Source organism: Pithys albifrons, chromosome 4, assembly GCF_047495875.1.
Source record: "Pithys albifrons albifrons isolate INPA30051 chromosome 4, PitAlb_v1, whole genome shotgun sequence".
Lineage (NCBI taxonomy): Eukaryota > Metazoa > Chordata > Aves > Passeriformes > Thamnophilidae > Pithys > Pithys albifrons.
Genome location: NC_092461.1, coordinates 98,259,866 through 98,275,802, shown reverse-complemented (window position 1 = coordinate 98,275,802; position 15,937 = coordinate 98,259,866). Strand labels below are relative to the sequence as shown.

General features: G+C 37.8%; 1 protein-coding gene across 1 annotated transcript in view; it reads right to left on the bottom strand.

Moving 5' to 3' along the window:
* The window catches only part of LOC139671441 (uncharacterized), a 31,074-nt gene extending 15,775 nt beyond the window's left edge, over positions 1 to 15,299 (bottom strand). Inside the window, exons 1-2 of the mRNA XM_071554269.1 lie at positions 15,062 to 15,299; positions 12,640 to 12,758 (exon numbers count right to left, since the gene is read on the bottom strand). Of these exons, the coding sequence (XP_071410370.1) occupies positions 12,640 to 12,758; positions 15,062 to 15,299 (357 nt within the window). The remainder of the gene's footprint in view (positions 1 to 12,639; positions 12,759 to 15,061) is intronic.
* Between the last annotated feature and the right edge of the window lie 638 nt (positions 15,300 to 15,937).

The following is a 15,937-nucleotide window of genomic DNA, read 5'->3' as shown; positions in this document are numbered from 1 at the left end:
TAAGTGTGGAAAGTATCCTGCAATTTTCTCATTACTTACTGCAGAGTGGAAGGAGTTTACCTTTGGGTAAAGGTTTTCAGATTAACTTTTTGGCTCTTGTTCCTTCAGGCTTGAGTGTCAGACAAGAGTCTGAAAGTTTTGTGTGTGAGATTTGTCCACTACTGATGAAACTGAACGTCTTGCTAAAAAAAATCTTTACATAAAAAAAAATCAAAACTTGTCTTAGTAAAATATTCACTGTTCTCTGTATTTTTAAATCTCTAATTAAGTGGAATCGTTCCTTTTTAAGGATAGCTGTTTGGGAGAGAGGGGAAGAAACCAAAGCAAAATCCACAAACACAGGAAAGAGTCATATAAGTGGATATGATGCTAAAATGCACATTTCTTGCTGAAATTTTTGAAAGTCATAGGATTTTTTTTTCTGAATATACCTAGTACAGTGCTCCTGTTCTACAGATTTAGCTTCTCTTCTTGTACCCTCTGTTGTACTTTATGCAAAATTCTGTGTGTAAGGTTAATAGAATTGCTCAGTTAGTGATAATAGTCAAAGCTGTAACTGCCTCTGGATTCTGAACATTTCTGAAATTAAACTATTAACATTGACTTTAATGCTTATTCCAACAGTGACTATGTTTTTCCCTTGGAGAAATCTTACAAATCTTATAGCCAGCTAAACTGAGGTCCAGTGTAAGAAACAGGATTGCCCTTTGAGAACTGTCAGGGAATATTTCTTATTCCAGGTCTGAAATTTCTAAATTCCCTTTTGTACTCTGGAGTTCCTTCCCAAGAATCAAGTCCTCCTTTATGGAGGAGTGAAAATTAAGCTAGGTTTTCTGGCACCCTAGGAATAGCTACATTTTAATTTTGCATTTGTTTTTATAGCCAATAAACAATGCCTGAACTTTGGTAAAAAAGATGGTTAAGGCTGTATCTGGACTTCTATTCTTTGAGTTCTTTCCTGAAAAGGTATTTGGTATGTTGCAGCAAAACAGACTGCTCAACATGCTTGTTTTTCCTGACTCATTTGCACACCTTCCTGAGCATATCTCCCAGCAGGATGTACATAGTGATAGCTGAAGGAAGGGAAAAATTAATGATGTAAAATTAAGCACTTTTTTTCCCCTCTCCATCAGGAATTGTCCAGTCTCATTAAAAAAAATAATAAGAAAAAAAATCCCTGAGTCCCTAAAATATTTTGGAGTAAAAGTTTATCAGTCATTGACAATTTGAAGTTGGAAGAATGGCTTAATCAAGGCTCTGATATCAAGTACATAACAAGGATGTTCATTGTAACTACTGTGCTTGGAGCAAGACCTCTTACTTTTGGCTTTAATTCTGATAGTGCAATCCTGGTCCAGTTGAATACAGTGACAAAACTTCCATTAACTTCACTAACGCAGAAATTTCCCTAAGGAGTTTGTATTACCACTCACAATGAAGTAGAAGCCTTTGTCTATCAAGATCACATTCTGTGTTGTGTCCAACTAATGATATTCAGGAAGCAGAGAGCTAGCATGATCTTTAAAACAGTGCAGTGTGCTAAGAAGGCTTTCATTCTTTTCGCATCTTCATTAAATTAGAACAGTCATACGTGTTGTTCAGCACAGTCGTCCCATTCTTCAGTGGCCACATTCAGCTCCATCTTTCAGTAGGTTTAGAATTACTGCATGATCTGGTCAGAGACTCAGTATTAAGGTGTGAAACCACGGCATTACTTTTCTCATATTCAGGTTTTCTTCTCATTGCTAAATCATTTAACCGTGTTCAGTAAATAGCAATCTGTTTCTGCGTCTGGGTGCTATGTAGGTAAATTCTGTCCTTCAAAATGGAGAATTAGTCTCAGTGCTCTATTAGCTACTGGAGTGCTCAAAATAAATCTTAAAATGACTCACCCTTGACTATACACACTAAGCAAAAGTAGTCCTATTCCAGGCAAGTGAGACTAATTTTAAAGCAGGTGTTTATGTCTTCAAAATAACAACCATTTTGTTGTTTGTTTGTTGTATTATTTTTCTTTCAGCATTAGTATTATAACAGGGGATAGAGAACATACTTAATGATACAATAATTAGCTGAAAGTAGTAAATTAGGATAGAAGGAATCTAAGCCTGGATCTGTGTTTTAGATTGACATCTTCATGTTTGCTTTGCTTACATTTCTACTACTCGCATTCCAAGGGTATTATCTCATTGCAGCATCTCACTCCATAGTATGTTGACAAAAGGGGTCACAAACTTTATTCTGTAATTGCAAAGAATCCTACCATAGTACATCTAAAGCTGCAAAGTCAGCAAGGACAGTACTTGGTAGATAAGTAAGCAAGCAAAAAGCAAACAGCACCAAAAATTGAATATGACATGATGGAAATTTTTTGCGTGTTTTTTTTTTTTTTTTTGACGAGGTATCTACAAGCGAGATGTGAATATCATCCTAGAGTTTGAATTGAAAGGTGGAGAATTGCCTATTTTTATCAGAAGACATTATTGGATAAGGTAAAAGGAAGGGCAAGTTACCAATAATATATTTGGTGTCAGATAGTGACAGATTTTTATTTATATAATGAAAACCATATATGTTTTGCTAGCACAAGCAAGTTAATTTTCCACAACAGCTTTTATGTAGACCGTGATTTAGGAGATATCTTTTCTTTAGCAAATCTGAGACTTCTGGTTGAACGGTCCAAGCCTACATGACTGAATAATTTTCTTGTTGAGCAGAAAACCCATACAGGTTTTGACCTGCATAGAAATTAGATAATGAAAGGAGAGGATGCTTGCAGCTGACTAACATTTCAGTATGTGCGTTGGATTTGTGTGGCAAGGATCTGGGAGCAGGGGGTGAGGGGTGAGGCAGGGAAGGGGGAAAGGTACAGGTGTGACTTCTGTGAGAAGCTACTAGAAATTTCCCCCATGTCCAATGCAGCCCATGCCAACTGGCTTCAAGACAGACCCTCTGCTGGTCAAAGCCAAGCCCAACAGTGACAGTGGTAACACCTCCAAAACAAAACTATTTAAGAAGGGAGAAAAGAACATGCTGCACATCAGCAGCTGGGAGAGAGGAGTGAGAGGAACAGCCCTCCAGACACCAGGTTCAGTGAAGAAGGATGGGGAGGTGCCCATGTGCCAGAGCAGAGATGGGCCTGCAGTCTGTGGTGAGGCAAACTATCCCCCTGGAGCTCATAGATGTCCATGGTTGAGCAGATATCCTTTTGCAGCCTGTGGAGGACCCCATGTTGTAGCTGGTTGATATGCCCAAAGTAGGCTGTGACCCTACTGGAAACCCTTATTGGAGCAGGCTCCAGGCAGGATCTGTGACCCTACAGAGAGAGGAGCCCATGTTGGAGTAGGTTTTTTGGCAGGAGTCGTGATCCCACAGAGGACCCACATTGAATCAATCTGTTCCTGAAAGACTGTACCCAGTGGAAGGGACCCATGCTGGAGCAGTTTGTGAAGAACTGCAACCAATGGGAAGCACTTACATTGGAGAAGTTCATGGAGAACTGTCTCCCATAGGAGAGGTTCCAAGATGGATCACAGGAAGACTGTGAGGAGTCCCCCCACCAAGGAGTAAGCTAAGGCCCAGACGTTGTGTGTTGAATAGACTGAAGCTCGCATTCCCCATCCTCATTGTTGTTGCACAGGCAGGAGGCAGAGAATTCAGGAGTGAAGGTAAGCCTAGGAAGGATGAATTGGTGGGCAGAGGGTGTTTTTAAGATTTAGTTTTATCTCTTATAATTCTATCCTGTTTTGATTTGAAATAAATTAAAATCATTTCATCAAGCTGAGTCTGTTTTGCCTATGACAAGAATTGTTGAGTGATCTCTTCCTGTCCCTCTCTTGCCCCATGAGCTTTTTGTTATATTTTTTGTTCCCTGTCCAGCTGAGAAGGGGATTGGTAGAGCAGCTTTGGTGGGTACCTGCCCTCCAGCCAGGGTCACACCACCACAGTGTACTACAGTGTTCTGTAGGTAAATGCCAAAAGTTCTGTCTCCCTCCAACTAATGTGATAGATTAAGAGCAAAACTATAGAACAAAATAGGATGCCTCTGAAAGAAAAGCAGTATCCATAACATCTCTCATGGATTATACCACTAAACAGATTCATTAAAATATTCTTTCCACATCTTAGGACAGAAAAAAAAAATTGTTATCTACTTCGTACGCTATCCTTTAGAATGCTCTGGGCATGTGCTTTCTGGCCCCTTCATTCTTCCTAGTGAATATTCTACTTCCTTTGTTCATGTATTCTGTCCTTCTTGGTAGACAGAGGTGAATAGCTAATATTTTTGCCATTATTTTTTCCATTCAAACTCTCTTCCCTTGTGCAATTCCATTCATAAATTTATGTCCCATAATGTTTCATTCTCAGCAGTCAGAATTAGTTTCGTGACCATTGGCCATCCAATACCCATTAGAGCCAGAAAGGAAATTTAAAAAGTCCTTTGAAGGCATTGATGGTGTGAGGATCTATATAGGGAATATCTCCATTGCAGACTTATCTGAGCTAATTAGTACTGGGATCAGACTGTTCTAGTTAGCCTGAGTATAAGTGTTCTCACAGCAAGGTCTTCTGTGTGTTACTGTCCCTGAACCAATGTATGTATGTGCCCAGGAGAGCAAAGCCCTGCTGCTTTATGCCCTGGTGCTCTGGGATTTGTTCCTGTGAAGCTGAGTCAACTGTGAGAAAATGTCATGCCTTTAGAAAGGGTTGTTCAGACAGTGCCAGGGCATTCACCACATATCTTTTGTTTCTGAAGACAGGTTCTGGGCTAACTAAAGGTCAGAATAGATGTTAGATCATACATATAGCTGAAAGCTGGTGTGCCTGGAGTCAAATAAGCATGTGAGGTATAGCTTTCTTCAGAATTTGGAGTTGTCTGTATGAAGAAATCTGAGGAGAAAGACAGGAAGAAATAACACATGTGTAAAATAAAAATTACTTTGGTAAAAGATATTTGAAAGGCATCCAGATGATAAAAACAAAATGAGCTTTGCTATCATGAAAGGAAATACCAGATAGGAGTTGCTAGTTATTATCCTATGAGAAGATACCATTGAAACTAAAAGGTTTCAAGATTTTGGAAATGTTAGCAGCAAGAGGTTTTAATTCTAACTGCTTACCATTAAAAAAAAAAATCTGAAGACGACAGCTGCCCTGCTCCTGTAGACTCCTTGCAAAGTGTAGTTTAATACAATACAGGTAACTTTTCAGTTGACAATGCAGATATTAAACATTCTCAGAAAACTGCAGATGAGATGTGATCTAATTTGAAAATGGCATTTTTGGTAACAGAAATACTGCTGACTGAATTCTGTGCTTGGAACAGGAGTTTGCTGCTGACATGTATGTGAAGGGCTCCAGGCAGAGGCTCATCTTCCCAAGCCTCCTTATGTTTGGACAGGCAGGCTCTCTTCCCCTTAAATAACAATGATGTTGAGCTAGAAGATTTAATTATAAGGATTATGTGTATGGATTATTCATAAATAACTTAAAAATTGTAAAATTCCTCACAATTTTAGAACCAAATGGTCAGCCAGTTTAGGATTAAATTTGACATTAGAAGGCAATGCAATTAAAGTCTAAAATAGATTTGAAATTTTCTATCAAATTATATTCAGGATAAGAACTGAAGTTAAGTATATACTTTTGCAAAAATAATTTGCTTGAGGCTTTACATGGTAACCAAAACTTACAACAGCTTCAAGTAAAATTGAATGACTTATAACAAATAGATTTTGTCTCACTAAAATTACATTTAAGAAAAACATGGTCTAAGGGACGGTACTCCAAATACATCTCTTATGAGAATCATAAATAGTTTTGGGTTTTTTTTTTTTTTGAGGTCACTAATCAATAAGAGATACATAAAATTTCACATCGTTGTTTTTTGGAGAAAAATAATTCTGGGAAAAAAGGTATATTCATATATTTTCTTAGTTTAAGAAAAAATAAATCAATGGGTCTTGCTGCTTCTTCCAGTCTACCTGAGAACTTGACATCCTTAGAGTGAGAAGAATGAAAAAGGCAAAAATAGTGGAAAGTAGGGGAAAAGGACATGTTACCTGGAAAGATAAAAAATGCGTGTTTATCACTAACTGTAGTTCTTCCCATAGTCTGCAAAATTCTCAAAGCAGTGAATTAAACATCACGTAACACATTGCACGTAGCTCACATATGCATTGTGTACATTATAGCATCATAATTTATTATTTATTATATAAACAAAATATTGAAAACAAAAGATCTATTCTGACTGGGGTGAAAAGATTGGATTTTATGTTGGCTTTAATAGATGTATCGTAAGCAAATACACTAAACTACACTCTATATGAGATGCATTTCTGAAGTGGTTCTTTCCATCCTGTAATATTTTATGGGTTTTTCTTTACATACAAATCCTTCCCCGCCAAGAACCTCGTTTTCATCCTGATCCTTGCAATTCAGCCAGGTAAATTGCAATCTGTAACATTTCCAAGCCACAATGACACTTGCTTAATATATTTCAAGACAGTAACTATGTCTTTGTTTTCAACTTCATCATTGCTGAATTCAAGAACATGTTTTATGTAAAAATGTTTGACAATAGAGAAAGGTAATAAAGTTCTGGAGAGGAACCTCTAAATGGACTCAATATTTTGGGATATTAAAACAAGAACCTGCAGTCCTTAAGGGTCAGTCTCTAGAATTTAAGATTTCAGATATCAATATAGATGATCTTCTTTGCTTAAGTTGAAAACAGTATTTATACTTCTCTAACTTGCTCCTGACTTCTGGGTAACATTGTGTAAAAACAGGGTGAAAAAAGAAATATTTTAAGAATAAATACAGAGGGATGCTAACATGCCCATTTTATGCCCTAATAGATATTTTTGGTGGATCATTTTTTTAAAATCCACACAGTGGAGCCCTAATTGATATTTTTTTCCAAAATCTCTTGATAAGATTTCTCTATGTGTATCTCAGGTATTTGTTCACATGTAATTAATCTAATGTTGAAAAGGCAAAATTAATCTTTTTTTTCTTCCCTTTCCTCTTCCCTTTGCCTTCTCTTCATAGTCTTTCACCATTAATACAACAAGTCACAAAGTCTTAGAGGTAACAAACCAGTGCTTGCAGAATTGTGTGTTTCATATTGCTGAATAATGCAGTGTTTTCCAAAGGGGTAAAATTCCCTGTATTTAAATAAAGGAACTCCAAAATTCAGAAGATTTCATGGTGGGTTTCATAGCTATGAAATAGCCTATAGCAAGTACTGTTATGTAATCCTTTAAACCACCATTTGTGGCTAGCTGTATTTCCCTAGGGAGGCAGAGATAAATAGGTTTCTGTAATGCTGTCATGCAAAAAAAAAAAAAAAAAACCCTGCAGATATAAGGGTAGGAAAACCTTTTTTTTTTTTTTTTTTTTTTTATTGCTAGAGACAGAATGAATGAGAGGGCTTCACACATCTGATGAAACAGTTCTTCAGAAACCCTAGATGTACCTGTTGACTTTAATTAAACAGTCTGGATATAAAGGTCACTTATAAAGTACACATTTTATTTCTTTTTTCATTTAAATGAACCCAATATTGTGCCAGCTGGAGTTCATGGTGCCCATTAATGTCAATAGGAGAAAATTTCAGCTGCTTGTTTTTGTTATGGTCCTTTGGTTGTTTTGTTTTTTGGGTTTGTTTTGTAGATTTTTTTCCTTTATGTCATTTTCAATTATAAATATTTGGATTCCACATAAGAAAATTGCAGGCTCTTGACTTTTGGAAACTTTTTTGATTGACTTTACCCAAGTTTCTTTTTTTTTTTTTTTTGTGAGGGGAAATTTTCGATCCAAATAAAGGATGAATAAGTGGATACAAGTCACAAAACTAATTTTTGAGGAGTGAGATAAGGAAATATACTAACTGATGTCCAGGTAGGTTTGCCCTCTATGGATTTTATGTTGTTAAATATACTTTCCTAGATTATAGTTGATGCATTCCCAAGTGTAAGGACGCCAACCTTTCTGCAGCTATTACTTTCTGAAGTTACTTAACATTGCCAATCTGGACTACATTGACTGAAGGAAACGAAGATATTCTTACAATCAGTAAAGCTGGATTGTCAGACTGTGAGTGTGAAAGTCCACTATATAAATGTATATTTATACTGTGGTAATTTCTGTCTGTTGATTTTTCTTTTTTTTTTTTTTTAATGTCTAACTAATTATGGCTTTGTCAGTTTTGTTCATAGTTATTTTCTTCTTTCTCAATACCAGTTTTCCACCTTCCTTCGATTAATATATCACAGTTGTCGTCTTTTTATTGTGTTCTTCTTTTTCAATTTCAAAGAAGAAAATGATACTGAGGGATAATCAAGTCTCTCTGCTTTCACTAGTGGAGAGCATGGTGAAATAGAAATAGGATAAATCTTTTTTCTCCTTTAGCGTAAAGTAGAGGTCACCCTAGGGCTGAGCAGAGCTCATCCTTAAAACCACACAGAAAAATATTGTATTTTTGATGTTGGGAACTCAAGGGAAATATCGGTTCATGCTACGCCAAATTCTTCTTCCAGATATTTTTTTAAGTAAATGTGGTTTAACAATAGTAGAAATAGTAGAAAAATGAGGTTTACTTGTGCATTTATGCTAATGGACTTAATTCCTTACTGTGGTACTTGAAACAATTATGATTCTGAGGTCATTAAGAAGCAAAAAAAAAAAAAAAGATACTTTTTGTCATTTTGGGGCTTGGAGTGGGGGAGACGGTAGCCCTTTCTGACCCTTTATTCCACAATTATAATGGAAATTTACTTATTTTCAGAATTCCATCCTTGGTAAATAGGCTTATTCCTCCTAAACTAACAGTTCCTATTTCAAATGTAACATGGTTCGGCCTTTTGGAATATATACCAGTATTAACTTATGTGTGAAATGAGTAATAGCAACCAGGGTATTATTTTGTATCAGACTGTTACTACCAGTCCTCTTTGTAAAGAACAGTATTTAAAATTCTAATAGTAAAAAATCGAAAATAGTCTTTCAGAGACTTGTTGGTATATTCCTTTGAATTAGTATATTGCTTTGAATACATTTTTGCAGTCATATATGATCCCCAAAAATTCTCAAACCTTAACCTGTCACAATTTTATTAATAAAGAGTATTATTCTGTAAAATGTTGATGTGAGTCTTTCAGAAGTGCTGACCCTCACTGGCAGCAGGTAAAGGTGTGGAGACCCAGGAGGAGGTCTCTCTGTTTGGAGTGTGACCCTGAACAAGTCAAACTGCTCTCTGATCCAGTGAACTGTTCAGTGAAGGGTCCCTGTAATGGGATGCTGACAGACTGGTCTGGCACAAGGGTCTCAGTTTTCCCTGGGCACAGACAGACTAATCAAACACAAGGGTTTGAGTAAATCTTCCCTTTTTACATGACAGAGGGGCAGAGTGAGTTCCCTTGAACAGAAGCAAAAACTTGACTAACTCACGTGCATTATGTTTTATATGAAATTGAGATTTGGGAGAAAAGTCAGAAACTATTCAATGGTGTACATGAAAACATAACAGCTTTCAGATGCATAACTAATTTTTCTCTGTTCTTTTAAGCAGCCTTCTTTGAAGGAGAAGAAGACAGAAGCTGATGGTTTGAAATCTATGAAGAACTATTAGAACTGGATACAATTATTTTCCACATAGTTGAAGATTTTGTGCCTCTCAATGACTCAAACAGAGTCTATGGCAGATGCTATTAGATGAGAAAAAATATTTCAATAGAAATACACTTTGGATGCACCATGAAGCCTCACTCACAAATTTTACTCTTCTGAAAAGTCTTAACTAATTTATTCCACACATGGGATTTTAAGGGAGCATCTTAAAATCTTTTCAGCAGACTTGCCTGGGTTGTTTTATTTTGTTGTTGTTGTTTGGTTTTGTTTCTTTTCCTCAGTGGCTAATAAGATGCTTAAATATTTTCCATAAAAAAGTTAAGATCTCTTATTATACTCATGGTTTTTAATGACATAGCAAGTGTGACTAAAAGTAAAATTACATATAGCCAATATATTCAGGGCGGAATTTACTTGGTGATATTTAATCCTTCATGTATGTGAAACTTTCACCCCAGTTACTGATTGAAGTGGTCTCCAAAGCATATCTAAGTGTTGATTCATCTTTTACTTAGAAAATCAATCTTCCTGTCATAAAATTAAGAAGGAAATAAACTGTGTGCTAAATCCAGAAGCTGTGTCTTTCAAAATATTATGCTACTGCTTTGCTTTCTAGATGATTGGGGGTTTTCATTATTTTTGTGTTGAAAATCAGCTTAGCTCAAGGGGAACTGTCATGATTTCTGAAAGAATATTTCACTTCAAGAGCTTTGTTCCCTCTTGATTATTCCATTATTGGGGTTTCTGGATATATATCTTTCTTAAATAAAAAGTATGAAATATTTAGGTTCAATATGTTCATCCTTTCAAATGTTATTCCCCAATATTGACTTCTGCCTTTCTGAAGACCTGTCTTGTTTAGTCACACATCTTTTTCTGTAAGTGTTGCTCCTTCCCTTGCAAGTTAACTCTCCTAGGGAAACTCCAGTGATGTCTTGAATAGTAAAGTTGAAAAACAACAACAAAAACCCCCCAACCAATAAACCCCCCAAAAACAGAAAAAAAAATTAGAAGTAAAAGGTTGATTTACTTGCTTGTGATACTTTTTTTTCTGAAACCATCTGTGTGAGAAGTTTGAAATCAGTATGAATCCCACTACTCCACCAACTGCAGGGACTAAATGCATCACAAAATTATTAACACACATTTTGAGTTTGAACTAGATTATCTGAAGGTGAGTAGATATAATTAGTAAATTTCTCTATAGTGTTGCTGCGAAGAAACACCATGACATATACGGGAGAAAGGGAAGTGCAAGTTCCTTAAGTGCACTGACTCAAATGAAATGTTAATTATGAAGGGATTTAATATCTCTTTCTTAACAGGCATTTCAAGGAATAGATGATAAGTTTCATCATGGGCTGTTCTGATTATATAGGATGCTATCTGAAAAGTACAAGGAAGCGAATGTTTTAATTTTGTTTAATTTTTTTTATATTTAAATAGCCTGTGAAGCAGTGAAAAACCCAATCAAGGGACACTATTCATACATAGATATGAATTTTCACTTATGCAAATAAGCCAATTGTGTTTTTCTAGAATCCCACCCAGAGTCTGTATTTTTCTACTTTTAAATATGCCCATGGAATGGTTTGGATTCAAAGTCATGTGTTTATAAACATGAACTGTGGAGTCTGTGTTGGAGCTGGGGAGCCATGTTTTGATGTGACCAGTTGGAGATGAACTGAGTCTATCTTTATTGGAAATGGCTCTCCTTATAGATAAAGTACTTTTCCTGCAGGTCATATTCTCCCCATTCATCTGTGAAGGCAATTAGCTAAGCATCATGTTTACTTTGTTTCTGATGAGCTCCAAACCACACTGAATGCTTTAATTTTGCCCCACTCCTATGTAACAACATATTGTAATACTTTGTTTCTCTAGAGCGTCTCTTACAATTCCTTTTCAGTGATTCCATGTAAATATCAAACTTTTCATTACTATATTTAAGCACGTGTCAGACCATGTCAGCTAAATCTTGTAAGTACAGCAGTGTGCTTCTCCCCTTGGTGTTGCAAAAACTTTATGGATTTTAGCTGGTGTGTGTCTTCTGTGTCCATCTAGCTTTGGCAACAAGAGCTATTAGCTTTATGGAACAAAAAAATTAAGATACATGTCAAATTGTCCCTCCCTTTAGTCTGATATCATAACCCTACCATAGGAGCACTGCACAAAGCTGCAGAAAATTACAGAAATAGTATGATCAAGACTTGGCATGTCAGACTTGATCTCTTAGTTGGTTAATGTCTTTAGTACCATTCTGACAATCAGGCTTGCTAACTGAAGACAACCCAGCAAGGAATGGTGAAGTATTCTTATACTAGGGATGAGTTCTCGCTTTTTCATTCTGCATGGCATACCAGTAGGACCTAACCTTCATTTTATGTTCATTGTAACATATTCCCTCAGCTGTTTCTATCCATAATTCCAGTCTGGGGCAAGGCACCCACCTGTGGCTGAGGGGCGCAGATGTGCTGTAATGGTTTGACCCATGGCTTCCTCAGTAACCGTTGTATCTAAGGAAGTTACAAGTATTCCACACGTGTCTTCCACGTAGCAGTGGGGGAGTGGTTTGGTTCTTTCTTGCTTCCCTTCCTTGGCTGAGGAGCTGGAGGGAGGTGGTTGAAGCCTGGTCCCTCCGGTGCCTGGTGGTTCTCCTGTCCTGGGTGAGATTGTTTCATTCTTGTTCCCCTTCCTTGAGGTTTTTAATTGTGTTTGTTTTGATTCATTCAGTTTCTTTAGGTTGGGTTGGTGTCTTCCCTATTTCCCAGCTAATCAATCCCCTTTTCTCCCTTCCCCTCTCCCCTGGGAGGAGGGATCCTATGTATTGTGTATACAGTGTGGTTTGTAAATGTTAGTAAATATAATTTATTCATTTTATTCAGTTCAGTTTCTTTAGAGTGCGTTTCTCTTCAGTTTTTTTTTCCCCCTTTCCTTTGCTGGGAAGGTTCTGGGAGGGGGAAGGGGGGGGCCAGTCCAGGGTTGGCAACAGCTGGGCCAAACCTGCGACATGTGCTCTAAGGTAGGGCTACTGGAGCCACTGGAAACATCTGCGTCCAGCACAGGTGAGGCCTGGCCACCATACACAGGGTCTGCCTCTGCAGACCTGCTGGTGCTGGCACCTTGCCAGGTAAACCAAGCAAAAATGAATAAATTTATTTAAAAATCTGACTCTTGTTTCATTCTTCTATGAGACAGAGAAAAGGGCAGCATCATCTTTCTCCTGTCACTCTGTTAAAGTCACTGTCTGAGGGGTAAGAGTGTTGATCCTGTGTGCTCATGCTACCAAGGGAAAGCCAACAGGCAAGGGAGGCCACTAAGATGGTATATCCCTGCGTGTTGGGAGAAGGAGGGCAATACTGACTGAGCTGTGTTTTTTATAAAGTGCTATGTAACCTGTTATTAACAAAATGCATTATGATGCATAACAGCTGTGCTATTCCCAAATGTTCTGTGAGATAGTTCTACAGATGTCATTACTGTGAAGTATGAAATGAGAGAACAGTATAGCTATAGATCACTGTGACAGATGTATGTTTGGCTTCGTCTGCTCTTTGCATTTGAGGATCTACCAAAGAGAAGCCTCAGAAGTCTTATTATTACTAAAAGTTACCTGCTGATTCTCTGAAGTGGAAAAATCATTAGCTGATGTTCAAGTATCCCTGATCCTCTTCAATATCAAAATATCTGCTTTGCATTGTTGATAAAATGGGCTTGTCTTGCTTCACCGTTCAGCTGTTGGGTCTTAATATAACTCTTTTTTACGAATTCTCTGCAATCAAACTTCCATTCTCTTAGAGGTATTTCCCACTTGTAAAGGAATTATCTTTCTATTCATTCGACATTTTAAATAGATTGAACTCCTGAAAGATTATAAAACATGTACTTCAGCTCTTTAGTTATTCATTTCATTATGTTTTTGCTCTAGTTCACCAGCAAACTTTTTCAAAAAAGGATCTCCTGTCACACTCCAGGATCCCTATGTAAAAACTTCTTGTTTTAGTTTGATACTTAATAATATATAACATAAGGGCAGACAGTCAGGCTTGGGATACTTTAAAAGACAATATTTTAATTATTATTGACAGTGTTACATAGTTTTCTTCTTTAATATAGTTGAGTGGTTGGGTTTTTTTACTCTGATGTTGGGGAAAAAAAAACAAACCAAAAAAACCCCAAACCCACAAGTGCACACATCCCTTAAGAAAACCCCAAACAAACCAAAACAACAAAAGCCCAAACAAAGAACCAAACAAAAAAAAAAAACATCAAAACCAAAATAACCCCTCCAAAAGCCCATCATATTGCCAGACTTGCCTGCTAGTGTCACCTGTTATAAGCCCAAAAAACCTCCCTTGCCAATGTGTACTCTCTCAGATTCCAAGTTGTTGGACTCAGTCTCCTAGACTTGCATCCTTCATACTCTTTCCCCCTCTCGGTGTGTTTTTTCCTGAGGTTTTTCTACACCCCTTTCCTGCCCTGCTCCTTTGCCATCCCTGCCTTCCTAACCCTGCCCCCAGATGTACTGTCCCATCCCCTCCAAACTCCGCCCCTATGGGGACCTTTATAAACAGACCACAGCCGGAAATGGATCGCCTTCGATATGTCCCCCCAAACTGTGTGTATGTGATTGATCTTGGGAGTGGCCCCCAGTCTCGGTCCTGAGACCAAGTGCATCTTGAATAGACTTCTAAAGACTCTAAAGAGTGGGACTGCTCACTCCTGTCACTTGGTTTCAGTCTGTGGTGTTGATGTACTTCCTCCTCCTATAGAAATAAAAGAAGTTGCTTCTGAAGTATAGGAGGCTTATGTATAAGAAGGTGTAAAATAGAAGCTGATGTGTTCCAAAGTCACTGTCTGGACAAAAGTTGACATCAACTTAGTTGACAACTGAGTTAAGGAAATCTTTTTCAGGTTCATTTTTTTTTTATTTGTAGACAGAAAATCAAGGCTATGTAAGAACCTGTACAGAATGTTACAAACTGTTGTGCCAGAGGGGTTAGCAAATGTAATTATCTTTTGAATCACAGAATCATGGAACAAATTAGATTGGAAAAGGCCTCTGAGATCATCTAGTCCCACCTATGACCAAACACCACCTTGTCAACTAGACCATGGCACTGAGTGACACCTCCAGCCTTTCCTTAAATGCCTTCAGGAATGGTGACTCCACCACCTCCTTAGGCAGCCCATTCCAGTGCCCAATCACCCTTTCTGCGAAGAAATAATTCTTCTTAATGTCCAGCCTAAACCTCCCTTGGCACAGTTTGAGGCTATGTTCTCTTGTCCTACCACTGGGTGCCCGAGAGAAGAGACCAAGCCCCAGTTGGCTACAACCTCCTTTCAAATAATTGCAGAAAGTTTTAAGATCACCCGTGAGCCTTCTCCAGGCTAAACAACCCCAGCTCCCTCAGCTGGTCCTCACAGGACATGCACTTCACACCCTTCACCAGCTTCATTGCCATTCTCTGGACATGATCCAGCATCTCAATGTTCTTCCTGAATTGAGGGACCCAGAATGGGACACAGTACTCGAGGTGTAGATTCAGCAATGCAGAGTGAGCAGCAAGAATCACTTCCCTGCTCCTGCTGGCGACACTATTGCTGATACAAGCCAGGATGTCCTTGGCCTTCTTGGCCACCTGGACACATTGCTGGCTCATGTTTCGTTGCTGTTGACCACCTACCCCAGGTCCTTTTCTGGGCAGTTTGCAACCACTCTGTCTCCAGCCTGTAGCGCTGCATGGAGCTATTTTGGCCAAAGTGTAGGTCCTGGCACCTGGTCTTGTTGAACCTGATGCCACTGGTCTTGGCCCTTGTATCCACCCTGTCTAAATCCCTCTGCAGAGGTTTACATTTAGCAAGGTTTGGCAAAGGCAAAAAGGAAGCATTTCCACAGTGTAAAAAAAATAAAATTATTTGATCTGAATTCTACCATCACAATATTCTTCAGCTACAAATTTCTTGTAGAGAGCAACTAATTGCATGAAGACTATTTACAAATTTCTAAGATGATATCTTGTGTTTTCAAACTGAATTGAGCATTCTGAATGGACAAGTGTGTTTATTGGTTTTTGATAATTTTTTTCTTATATTACGCATCTGTGCCCTAAGCTGGATCCTCTGTCTATTACTTGATGAATAGAGAGTATGTGATATGGAAATGATGCTGAAAGGGGTTTTGTTCTGATTTTCACATTTTGTAGGTTTTAGGAACACAGTAGTTGTAGATTTTTACAGGGTTAATATTTCTAACAGTTTAAGTTTAATGCCTTTCTATCACTACCCCTGTTCCAGAACA